Source organism: Pituophis catenifer, unplaced genomic scaffold (assembly GCF_029215685.1).
Source record: "Pituophis catenifer annectens isolate HBS135680 unplaced genomic scaffold, rPitCat1.0.hap2 SCAF_3, whole genome shotgun sequence".
Taxonomy (NCBI): Eukaryota; Metazoa; Chordata; class Lepidosauria; order Squamata; family Colubridae; genus Pituophis; species Pituophis catenifer.
Window position 1 is genome coordinate 147406971 of NW_027256883.1, and position 13524 is coordinate 147420494.

Below are 13524 nucleotides of genomic sequence, written 5' to 3' on the forward strand. Positions count from 1 at the left end.
ATTCGGAGTATAAGACGCACCCAAATTTTCAGCCTCTTTTAGGAGGGAAAAAGGTGTGCCTTATACTCTGAAAAATATGGTATGTGAAGTATTTTTGAACTCTAGCTTGTGGTTTGTAAATTCTAGCTTATGCCTTAATATTTTGTGTGAACCCAGGCAACTGTGGCTTAATCAAGAAACACTTCACAAATTTAGTTTAGTGTATTGTATGGTATGAATTCAGCAGTACGTTTGGTTGTAGTCTGCCTCGAGATTTTTCAACCTCAGCAAGTTTTAAGAGGTGTCGATATGCTGGCTGGAGAATTCTGGGAGCAGCTGAGGTTGAGAAACACTGTTCTGGCTTAATGGAATATGCATTTGGGTATAGCGTGAGACCAATAGTGAAATTTTCATCCTACAGAAGTATAATTAATTTTCCTAACATTTCATCACCGTGTGTTCAAAATAGTCAAACTGCTGAAACATAAAACATTTCACTTAAAAAAACCCATGATTAAATATGTTTCTTAAAACACAGAAATACTTTTGTCCTTTACTATTTGTAAAATAAATTTGCAGCCACAGTGTTGAGTGTTAGTACATTTTTTAAAAATTGAATGGCACTTCCTGTTAAGAACTTCACAGAAGATACTTATTGCAAACACCTCTTTATACAGCTGGAAAAAATCTCCAATAAAATATTTGAATATAAATCTCTAAAACCCTCTAGTTCATATTGTAAATAGATTCATTTACAAAGGTCTCCCTTATTTATTACATCTCTGCTGAAATCACAGTTTCATTATGCCCATGAATACTAGAATCTAAAGATGGTTGTTTGGAGTCAATTTTGTAGGGTTTTTGAGTCTTGTTTCCAAAAACAGTTATGCTAATCCCACTTGGATGATTTGGCACTGACATATGAGACAGCAAGGGGATATTGGCATCCTGATTAGATCCTGAAGAAGGCAAGCTGGTCACATGACCGGTGCTTGTTGATCCACTTGCACTGCTTGGTGAACGACTTTTGGGTGGAGGACAGTGTTGAATGACCCTTGGTGGACCTGCGGGTTGATAGTGGGCAGCTGGAAACGCAGCATATCCAGGAGGTATCGGATATCCATTAATAGGAATATATCGCTGGTTTTGAGGTATTGGTGGGCCAAGAAATCCAGTTATTTGGCCCTGTGGCATACTTTGTGCTGGAAATATGTAGTTAGGGTACCTGGGATTGCTTAGGTTGCTAACTGGGCTTGCGCTGAGAGATGTAGTTTGAGTGGTAGCATTTCCACCAGAAGGAGTAGTAGAGCTAGTATGACTTGATATCCCTTCCCAAGAGCGCAGTCTGGCATGGATATCTTTGAATTTTGGTCTCCTAGATGGTAGCTCATGCCAGCATTCTGACATCAAGCTGTACATTCTGGGAGGACAGTCTTCAGAGCACGGTAAAAGCTGTCGTTTCCTGACCATCTCAATGACTTCTTGGTTACTAAATCCATAATAGGGCTGAAGACCAAAACTAAAAATCTCCCACAAGACAACACCAAAGGACCAGATGTCTGAATCAGAAGAGAATTTTCCATATAAAATTGCCTCTGGTGGCATCCAACGAATGGGCAGGAGGGATTTATTTTGAACTCTGTAATAATCGGCTGAATAGATTTCTCTTGACAGTCCCAAATCAGAAATCTTCACATGGAGCTGTTCTCCAATTAAAATATTGCGAGCAGCCAGATCCTTATGGACAAAAAAATGACTTGACAAGTATTCCATTCCTGCTGCAATCTGGACAGCTATGTGCAGAAAATCAGCATGGTCCAAACTGGATTTTACCGTACCATCCTCATCACTGCTACATCCAACATCTGAATGTGGAGATCGCATAATAAGAAATTCATGGAGGTCTCCTTGGTTCATATATTCAAAAAGCATGCAGACTGGTTGCTCTTGTGTCACAATCCCAAGAAGGCAAACGATGTTTGGGTGATGTAATTCTGCCATCAGCGAGGCTTCTTGCTGGAATTCTGCCCACTGCTGTGGATTATTACAGTCCTTAAGGGTCTTTATTGCGACTAGCTGAGCATGGTCCATTCCTGGTAAGTAAAGATGTCCCTTATAGATTTTTCCAAAAACACATTCACCCAATTCTTCCATAAATCGGACGGCAGAAAGGGGCAGCTCTTTGGCTTTGCTCTGTTAGAAAGAAGAAAATACATGAAAATGGTTTTGAATCAGATGATTGGCCTTTGAATGGTCTTAGATATGGTAGTACTGGAAGACATTGAAAAAGTGAACTACGATGTTGGTCATGAAAACTTCACAAGTTATATAATTATATATATTATATATTTAATTTGAGAGGCAACATTTTCAAGGAAATTATTATCTTGGGTAAACATATTTTTCTTAGCTGTGGGGAATGTACAGTTGTTCATCAGTAGCTTGGATTGCCAATTTGTGTGGATATGTGCTGACCTCAAATACATCTAAAACCATGAGTCAACACTTTGCCCCTAGCCATTCCCAAATACACATTATCTCCTTATCTTAATAGGAAAGAAAGTGGACTAGGTCATGGTCCCCAATCTATGCCGCTTGGTGGCCTGGCTGTGGGGGAGAGGGGAACTGGGCCATACAAGCAGTACCCTGGGATGCATGTGCACAGACACAGCCCTTGCGGAAATGGTGGCCGGTGCACTCACACGTGAATGCCTGTCGCTCACACAAGTTGAATTGCATGAACACGCTCCAGCCAACCAATTCCAAATAGGTCGTGGCCTGGTAGTGGGCCGAGACCCGGGGGCTGGGAATCCCAGGACTAGCAGTTCCTATTCAAGATGTGCTTTGTAGCTTTTCTTCTTTTTATCCCCTCAGCAATAGGACAGAAGAAAGGCAAAGCTGACTTGGATAGAATCTTGAACAGTCACTGGAAGCACTTCCCTCTTAGCCTACAGGTAGTCTTTGACTTATAACCATTCATTTAATCACCATTCAAAGTTATTATGATGCTGAAAAAAGTGACTTATGACCAGTTCTTGCACTTATAACCACTGCAGAGTCCCTGCAGTTACATGATAAAAATTTGGGTGGAAGGCAACTGGCATATATTTATGATGGTTGCAGTTTTCCAGGGTGATGTGATCACCATTTGTGACCTTCTCAGGGGACTTCTGAGAAGCAAAGTCAATGGGGCTAAGTCAATGGGGCAAAGTCAGATTCGGGAAGGGCTGGCCTCTGTCATCCCGTCCGGACGGGATGACTGAGGCAGGTCTTGAGAGTGTTATCTGGGGGGAGTTCGATCCTGTGGCTCCCGAGGACATGGACAAGGTCCTGGGACGGCTGAACGCGACCACATGTTTATTGGACCCGTGTCCCTCCTGGTTGGTACTGGCTTCCCGGGAGGTGACACGAGGCTGGCTCCAGAAGATTGTTAACGCTTCTTTGAGTGAGGGGGTCCTGCCGGCCGCTTTGAAAGAAGCGGATGTGAGGCCCCTCCTCAAGAAGCCCTCTCTAGATCCGGCTGTTTTGGCTAACTATCGTCCAGTCTCCAACCTTCGCTTCATTGTGAAGGTTGTTGAGAGTGTGGTAGCGCAACAGCTTCCCCGGTACCTGGATGAAACTGTCTATCTAGACCCGCTCCAGTCCGGCTTCCGGCCTGGGCACAGCACGGAAACGGCATTGGTCGCGTTGGTGGATGATCTCTGGAGGGCTCGGGATAGGGATAGCTCCTCTATCCTGGTCCTGTTAGACCTCTCACCGGCTTTTGATACCATCGACCATGGTATCATGTTGCACCGGTTGGCGGGGTTGGGGGTGGGGGGCACCGTTCTGCGGTGGTTCTCCTCCTACCTCTCTGACCGGTCGCAATCTGTGTTGACGGGGGGGCAGCGGTCAACCCCGAGGCACCTTGCTTGTGGGGTGCCACAAGGGTCGGTCCTCTCGCCCCTTCTGTTCAACATTTATGTAAAGCCGCTGGGTGAGATCATCCGTGGCTTCGGGGTGGAGTTCCATCAGTACGCTGATGACACCCAGCTGTACATCTCCACCCCAGGCCACCCCAGCGATGCCCTTGAAGTGATGTCCCAGTGCCTGGAGGCCGTGCGGGCCTGGATGGGGAGAAACAGGCTCCGACTCAACCCCTCCAAGACCGAGTGGCTGTGGCTTCCAGCGTCCCGATATAGCCAGCTGACGCCATCGCTGGCTATTGGGGGTGAATCACTCGCCCCCACGGAGAGGGCTCGCAACTTGGGCGTCCTCCTGGACACATGGCTGTCTCTAGAAGATCATTTGACGGCCGTGGCCAGGGGGGCTTTTTATCAGGTTCGCCTGATATGCCAGTTGCGCCCCTTTCTAGATCGGGACTCTCTACGCACAGTCACTCAGGCACTAGTCACTTCCCGCCTGGACTACTGCAACGCTGTCTACATGGGGCTCCCCCTGGGGTGCACCCGGAGGCTCCAGCTGGTCCAGAATGCGGCCGCGCGGGGGATTATGGGGGCGACGAGGCGCTCCCATGTGACACCTCTCCTGCGCGAGCTGCACTGGCTCCCTGTGGTCTTCCGGGTGCGCTTCAAGGTGTTGGTGACCACCTTTAAAGCGCTCCATGGCTTAGGGCCGGGGTACTTACAAGACCGCCTACTGCCACCAATAGCCTCCCACCGGCCAGTACGCTCGCACAGAGTGGGCCTCCTCAGGGTGCCGTCCGCCAGACAATGTCGGCTGGTGACCCCCAGGGGGAGAGCCTTCTCTGTGATGGCGCCCACCCTATGGAACAACCTTCCCCCAGAGTTACATATAATAACAGACCTCCGGATTTTTCATCGGGCCCTGAAAACCTATTTATTTCAACTAGCTGGGCTGGCTTGAGCTAAATTTTAAATTGATTTTAAATTGGGTTGTTTTAATTACAGCCAAAATATTTAATTATTTTAATACTGTTTTTTTTTTAAATTTTGTATGCTCTGTTTTTACTTAGGCTGTGCACCGCCCTGAGTCCTATTTGGAGAAGGGCGGTATAGAAATTTAATAAATAAATAAATAATAATAAAATAAATTTGCTTAATGACCACAGCAATTAGCTTAAGGTCTGCAGTGATTAGTTTAACAACTGTTGCAAAAAAGATAATAAAATCAGGCACAACTCACATAAGGACCACATCACTTAGCAATGGAAGTTCTGGTCCCAATTTTGGTCATAAACTGAAGACTATCTGTAGTTATCACAAGGTTGTTGGGAAGAAGGGAAAAACCACCGGGGAAGTGGAAGTCCAGTCCTAAACTTTTTCAACAACTTATTATTTATTTATTTATTTATTTATTTTGTTTGATTTATATGCCGCCCTATCTCCGCAGGACTCAGGGCGGCTCACAACAATAAAATCCAAATAAAGAAGTGTTAAAATACATGTTAACCCCCCCCCAGTCCAGGCTGAACAACCATGTCTTTAAGTCGCGGCGGAAGGTGCGGAGGTCAGGGGCCAACCGGAGTCCCAGAGGAAGTTGGTTCCAGAGGGTGGGAGCTTATAGCAGAGTTGCTGGGGAGAACTGGGAAAATGGCAAGGCTTCATTCTTCTGAGTGACCCTATTTGAAGTCATTGGCTTCCTTTGGTGGAAACAAATATTTTGCGGCAGAGACACAAGGAATGTAGAGCTGAATGCTCACATCCCTTTGGAATGTAACTGATCCTTCACTCTTATCTCATTTATAATTCACTATGAGGAAGGAAGGAAGGAAGGAAGGAAGGAAGGAAGGAAGGAAGGAAGGAAGGAAGGAAGGAAGGAAGGAAGGAAGGAAGGAAGGAAGGGTAATTGAAAGTGGGACACATAAAATAAATTGTAATTTTGCTCATCATTTTATGTATTTTTAGATAAATACTGTGTGACTTAATATATTGTAGTGGCATTTGAACAGGCAGTTATCTGACTGCAGGATGGCGGGAAATTAGATGTATTATTGCGAAGCAGATGGTTTATATTATACAAATCCTTTAGGCTAAAACTTGTTTAGGTCTGGCATATTGTAAATTATATTTTAGTAATAAAAGTGAAATGACCTCTGTCTGACCTCAAGCAGGGCTGTCTGTTTTAACCAACTTGGTGGAAAACTGAAAGAAAATGAAGTCATAAAATTTGGCAGAAGGGGGTTCATTTGGAGTTAAGCAGTTATAAATCTGCTTAGCTTTTGTTTGACAGGTATTTGTCACTTGGTGGTGTACAAGATGCATAGAAGTGTAAAAAAACAGAGGAGACATTGTGCCAAAGAAAACTAAGCACAAAGGGAGTTTATCCCACTCTGTCTTTATCAGTCATTTCTGTTACATTAATGGCAACAATTGATTCAATTTATGATACAGAGGAGGATAATTAGGGGGAAAATCCTAAATGTGTAGGAAGTGCACATTAAATTAGGGATTACTCTCTAATGTGTTGTGCTTAAGATGCCAGCATAACAATAGAATTATGTATGTCTACTCAAGGAAGCTGATAGAGTTCAAATGGGCTTATCCCCAGGGGAAATCAGGCAAATCTAAAGAAGGGCTACCAGCCCAGAGCTACAAAACTCCATGAAATGCCAGCAGAATTGCTTTCTGTATTTCTTTGTTGCCCCCAGGTTTTGCTGAGCAGATTGGACAGCCCTACCTAACACCCTTTTGTATTCAAAATTTGGGAAATTTATTTTCTTTGCTCAGTCATGATCTATCAAAACGCAGCGTTGTTTTATTTCTAAAACAAACTTCTGACATCACAGCCAGAGACAAGACAATAATAAGAGAGTGATTTCCATAAAATGGTGAAATAGAACCAGATAGGAGGCATCATTAAGAAAAGCAGAGCTCCCAAAGAGCTAGGGTTCTTTGAGCCTAAAACAAAGGTTTCTCATTTTTATGCATCAGACTTGGTTCACAGTACCTTTGGTTTATATGAATTGAGCATAGACATCTCTACGTTCTGCCCTCTGACATGCTTAGGCTGTCTTTGCACGGGTGGAGAAGATGATTTCTGGTTATTTCGGCAAATACAGATGAAGAAAAACAATAAGGCAATAGCTAGAGGAATTGTAACACTGGGTACCAATATATAAAGAATTTCCATTTTATTCTTTTCCTTGGAGTCCTTTGGATCTAAATTCAGAAGAAAGAAAGGGGAGGGGAAAGGAAGGGAAAAGCATAAGGATTAAAAAAAACGCAATTGTTATAAATTGAATTAAAGTGAATTTTTGTATATAAAGATGTATGAAGCCTATTGCACATTTTCATGCTTGTTTTATCTCCTGAGCAAGCAGAAACAGCAGAAACAATAGCAGAGGTTCTCTCACTTGTGACCTTTGGGTTATCAAATTTGACCTCATTTAAATCAATCAATCCATGGCTATCTACAGGTAGCCATAAATTCAACTGGGAAATCTTAGCTTATTCAGCAACAACCCTCCTTCAAGCAATAAACTTCAAGGAGCACCTTTAACATTGCTAACAAGCGCTGACTTTATCGTTACATTTTAAGCATCTTTGAAAGGTCTGACACATGCCACTGTTATGTGTTTCCACAAGTAAAGAATTGCTAAGTATAAAGTGAGATAAGCTAGACAAAACAATACCCATTTCTACAAATTTGAGGGTATTTGTTTTGCAATCAGCCATATAACATGTGACAAAAACATGAATCCTTGGGCATTACATAACAACAGTTTTATATTAATGTTTGTCTAAAGGCCAATGATGGTTTTGCAACACTAAAGTATCTTGCTATAGAACAAAAAATCAGCTTTCTCTGCAGAGTGTGGGTTTATGTAAGTAACATTACAAAAATGTTCAACCACAATGCCAATGGTGCAATATATAAATGGCTGTCTGTCTGCAAAGCTCTTCCTCGAAGAGTACATTTTGTCTTTTTTTTTTTTTTTTAATCATACTGGAAACTTGCTAACAAATATCTTCGGCAAACCAAATTTGGTGGAACGCTTTTCAGATCCTTCAGGTAAAAACTACATAGAAAATGGTATTACAGCAAAAGAGCCAACAGATACTATTATTTTAAGAACCTGAAGGTAAGAAGATTCAGGCAGAATTTCATTCCTAAAAATCAAATGCAATTTAATCCTCAAATCTTTTTTTCTTTTTTCTTTTTTTGTTAAGCAAAAGCCCCTTTTTTATTTTTAAACAAACATACATAAAAACATAAAATCATCTTCAATTACACACAGTGTGACGGTTGGTTACAAGTCTTTTGTGCGTCTTCACCATATTCATAGCCTACAGTTTACCTAAATTCTTATATTATCAATCTAATATATATCTATGTATTATTGTTCTCATTGATCATTTATTTAACTATAGCTATTCTTCCCTCATTTTGTACAAAATATTCTAAGATTGAATTAATTTATATTATAACATTCATTTCATCACTAAATCGGTCTAATAGTAATAGTTCTTTATGTTATATTTTATATAATTCTAGAATTCTTGTATTATAAAAATCTCTATCATCTTTCATTTCCATATTTTTTTATCTAACCATTAATAAAATAAATCCCATATCTTATAATATTGTTTATCTTCTTGTTCTCTAATTTCAAATGTCAATTTGCTCATTTCAGCACATTCCGTTATTTTCTTGATAACTTCATCTTGCGTTGTTATTTTCTCATTTTTCCAATTTTTAGCAAACACAATTCCAGCCGCTGTTAATACATTCACAATCAGGTATCTCAATTCTCTATTATATATTTCAGGTACAATCCCCAATAAAAAAACTCTGGTTTAAAATCTATATGTTTTTTTGTCATTTTTTCCAGCCATGTGTGGATTTTAGTCCAGTATCTTTTGGCTTCTGCACATGTCCACCACATATGGTAATATGAACCCAGTATCTGATAACATTTCCAACATTTTTCAGATTTATTCTTGAATATTCTGGCTATTCTTGTCGGGGGTAAATGCCAGCTGTAGAACATCTTATACAAATTTTCTTTATATGCAGTTGACATTGTCATTTTATAATTTTGCGACCACAGTTTTTGCCATTTCTCTAAGTCAATTCCATGTCCAAAATTTTTTCCCCAAGCAATCATTGTTTCTTTAACTTGTTCTTCTTCCAATTTAAGCTCTAATAAATATCCATGTAGTTTTTTAATTACATTTTCATCAGTACCTGTTAAAATTTTATCTTATCAAATTATCATAAAAACCTTCTGTCTTAAAATCTTTATCATATCTAGAATGTATTTGCAAATAGGAAAACCAATTCATCTTTATACCTTGTCCTTCTAATTCTTGCATAGATTTAAGTTCACCCTTTTCATTCAATAATTCACTATATCTAACAATTTGTTCCTTTCTAAATGTTATTGAATATGAGAATGCTTCAATAGTTGATAACAAGACTGGAATTTTAAAATAATGTTGTCTTTTAATCTTCTCCCAGTTTAATAGCAAAGCCTCTCATATAAAATGTCTTCTAAAATACCCCTGTGTTTTTGTTCCCTTATACCATGAAAAAGCGTGCCAGCCCAACAACAAATCATGTCCTTCTAGAGTCAATAATCTATTATTTCTTAACATTATCCATTCCTTGAGCCACATCAAATTTGTTGCTTGATAATATAATTCCCAATTAGGCAAGCCAAATCCTCCTCTTATTCTAGCATCTTGCAACAATTTTAGTTTTATCCTTGCATTTTTCCCCTGCCAAATATATTTCAACACTATTTTATTTAAATCTTCAAAATAAACTTTCTCCAACCTAATTGGAATTGTCTGGAACAAGTATAGAATTCTAGGTAATATATTCATCTTAATCGTTGATATTCTCCCTATTAATGATAGTTGTAAATTTTCCCACTTTGCCAAGTCTGTCACTATCTGTTGTTTGAGTTTATTATAATTTGTTCTCTTTAAGTGTACTACATCTTGCTGTCAAGTATATTCCCAATACTTAACCTTATTTGTGACCTGTATCTTCAATACTTCCGCCAGTTCTTCTTTTTGTTTTGTTAACATATTTTTTGTCAAAATCTTCGTTTTGTCTTTATTTATTTTCAAACCTGCTACTTTTCCATATTTTCCTATCTTGTCTATCAGTTTAATTGCTGTTTCTAATGGGTCTTCAAGAATAAAAACCAGGTCATCTGCAAACGCTTGCAATTTGTATTCTTCCTTTTGAATTTTCGTTCCTTTTATATCTTTTTCTTCTCTAATATTTCTGATTAGCACTTCTAATGTTAACACAAACAACAGAAGTGACAGTGGACAACCTTGTCTCGTTCCTTTTTTTATTTCAATAGACTCTGTCAATTCATCATTTATCATTACTTTTGCTGTTTGTGATATATAGCTTCTATGGCTTGAATAAATTTTCTACCAAAGCCCATCTGCTCCAGCTGTAATATCATAAATCGCCAATTCACATTATCGAAGTCTTTCTGTGCATCTAGGAATATCAAAGCCATTTGTTTTTCAGGATGTGCCTCATAATATTCCAAAGTGTCCAGAATTATCCTCATATTATCGTTAATCTGTCTTTTTGGCAGAAACCCATTTTGATCAGAATGTATGAAATTATTTAGATATCTTTTAAATCTTTCTGCCAGTATTGAGGCGAAGATTTTATAGTCTGAATTTAGCAGGGATATAGGCCTATAATTCTTGATTTGTTGTGGGTCGGTATCCTTCTTTGGAACAAGTGTAATATATGCTTCTGACCATGACTTGGGTAGTTTCATCTCTGACATGACTTCATTCATGACTTCTAACAATGGGAGACTCAACAATTCCTGTAGTGTCTTGTAATATTCTGCTGGCAGTCCATCCGGGCCTGGTGCCTTCCCATTCTTTTGTTTTTTAAGTGCTTCAGTTAATTCCATCATTGTTATATTTCCTTCTAACATCATTTCAGTGCCTTTCGAAATGTGGGGTAGATTCGCTTTCTGCAGGTATTGTTTAACACTTTCCTCCTCAATATTCCCTTGCTCATACAGTTTTCTATAATAATCTTGTATAATTTTTTCTTCTCTTTATTCCCATATCTAATTTGCCCTTGATCATCTACTAGTTGTATTATTTTTCTTGATTCTCTCTCTTTTTCAGTTTGTATGCTAACCATCTACCTAGTTTATTTGCGTCTTCAAAATAGTTCTGTTTGGCACTTCTAATTTTTTGTGCTAAATCCTCTTTTTCTATTAATCCCATTTTATGTTTAATTGTGTCCATTTTTATTTTAGTGTCCTTTTTGTTGGTAGAAATTTCTGTAATTCTTTTTCAAGTTTCTTGTAATCTTCCGCTAATGTTTTATAAGCTTGTCTTTTCTTAGTGTTTCGTTTCCTTGTATAGTCTACTATCAAAGCTCTAGCATAGGCCTTCATTGTATTCCAAAGATTTTGCATTGATGTATCCTCTTTTCTATTTTCTTTAAAAAAGAAAGCCAATTCTTTCTCCATTTTCTGTACAAATTCCTTTTCTTTTAGTACTGTATTATTTAGGGTCCATCTAGATCGTCTCCTTTGTCCTTTCCATTTCATTATCATTGGGTTATGATCTGCCCAGGTGTTTGCTTCTATGTCAATTTCTTCTATCTTAGAAGTCAATTCCATTGTCATCCATATCATGTCTATTCTACACCATGATGAGTGTCTATTTGAATAAAAAGTATATTGTCTATTATTTGCATTTTTTTCTCTCCATGCATGAAGGTAAGAAGGTAAGAAGATTCAGGCAGAATTTCATTCCTAAAAATCAAATGCAATTTAATCCTCAAATCTTTTTTTCCTAATTGTATTCTTACATATGGAGCTGCAACCCAAAACCAGTGTTTTGGTTTTTTTATTCCCCCCCCCACCCCCCTGGATCAATTCTCAAATTCAGATGATTAAGAATCATTTTGTCATGTTTACTTCCTGGAAATATATATAAAGAGCCTTCCATTGGTCTCCATCCTGGGAAGATGACTGCTTCTGCAGGCAGATAAACCTATTCGGTTTTCAAAACAGGAGAACTGTGTAATTATTTAATCCATTTCTTAATAATAAAGTCAGTGGTCTTCTTCACTGTTGGTCTTGCAAGACGTTAACTTCCTTTTAGATTGCTAACAGCTGATCTCTTTCAATATGCAGCACTTTCTTCAGACAGCCATAATAAATGCTTTAGGGATTTCATACAACAATCTGAGCATTTGGGTAGTTCAGGCCCTGCTAAAAGCAGTGAGTGGGAGTTTGAGCACTACCATAAGATATTTTGATGTGCAAAGTCAGGAAAACAGGAAAAGAAGATATGATCTCCCAAAAGATCTCAGGAAATGTGAGCTCCCAAGACAAGAAACCACATGTCACAGTGATGAAAGACACAAGCAACAGGAGAACATCACAGTTGCTGGATGCATCATTACCAATGAGAATAAGTCAGATATTTGAATTTTTGGCAGCAAAATTTGCATTTCACCTTTTTAGTTCTTTCTAATTGGGCAAACATAAGACATAAGACGAGGTCTATACCAAAGGCAAGGCAGGATGTCCTAAATCCTTTTCTTATAAAATAAGAATCTTTGATATTTTAGCAGTGTTTTACTTGCAAGCTTTAATGCTCCCCAATCTCTGTAATTACTTTGCTTCCTGGTTGGTTGAATCACGTTTTTCTAACTAGCTTAAGTTGTTCTACAAATTAAATTTTATGATTTTCATAAAATTTTATGATTTCATTTTGGTTCATAATCCTGATCGGCAAGAAAAAAAACCCCTAGTTTCTTAAATCTGTCAAGTTTGCAAAATTATTGATACCACAAGATGGCAGTAAAGACTTTTCTTTATCTCTATGTTGCCATCTAGTGGTCATTGTTAGATACTGAAGCATGTTATTGGAACCCATGTCATGGTTTTAAAACTGTGGCTAATTGCTTATCGCACTATATGACACTATACAATTCTGGCTTATTCAAGAAATGATTGTTTCAAAAATGGTATTGTCTTACTTCAGGTAGTAAGGTATCTTACTTCAATGATTAAGCCCATCTCCCCCCTCCTTTTTTTTTTTTTTTAAAGGGCTGGTCTCCTTAGCTTGGCTCAATGGAAATATTTAGCTTATGCTAATTTTTTTTAATCATCAAACACTCTTCCTCTGAACCCATTAGACAGCTTTTCTGACTCCCTAAAAACATTTTAAATTGTTGCTTCTACATGGCTACCAGAAAGCACTTGGGAAGTATTGCTGTCATTTTTCCAAAAAATCTTGCTGGCATATTTCTAACCACTTAATAAGAGGCTCTCAATAACATTTCAGACAAAATAATGGTTATTTAGAGTCATGTTTCACACAATAGTCATTTGTTCAAATAAGCATGCTGAGCCAAAGAATTTTGTTTTGGGGCAAAAGTTTTAGATCTGCACATGCTCCAGGTCTGGATTACGGGCCCCTGCTGGTTTTCAGAATTTTTCTTCCTGCTGGCCTTTTACCCTCCTGCCAAGTGAGGCCATTAGAAAACACATCCTTTAAATGGCAAGTAGCCACCAAACAGAAGACCACCAAGAGGCTCAATTTGGTCCATAAACAGGGGCTGTAT

At 38.9% G+C, this 13524-nt stretch overlaps 1 protein-coding gene across 1 annotated transcript in view; it reads right to left on the reverse strand.

Annotated features, from left to right (window-relative positions):
- Window positions 1-753: 753 nt before the first annotated feature.
- Window positions 754-13524, reverse strand: part of ROR1 (receptor tyrosine kinase like orphan receptor 1) — a 166823-nt gene continuing 154052 nt past the window's right edge. Inside the window, exons 8-9 of the mRNA XM_070939493.1 lie at window positions 6889-7100; window positions 754-2172 (exon numbers count right to left, since the gene is read on the reverse strand). Coding sequence (XP_070795594.1) covers window positions 754-2172; window positions 6889-7100 — 1631 coding nt within the window. The remainder of the gene's footprint in view (window positions 2173-6888; window positions 7101-13524) is intronic.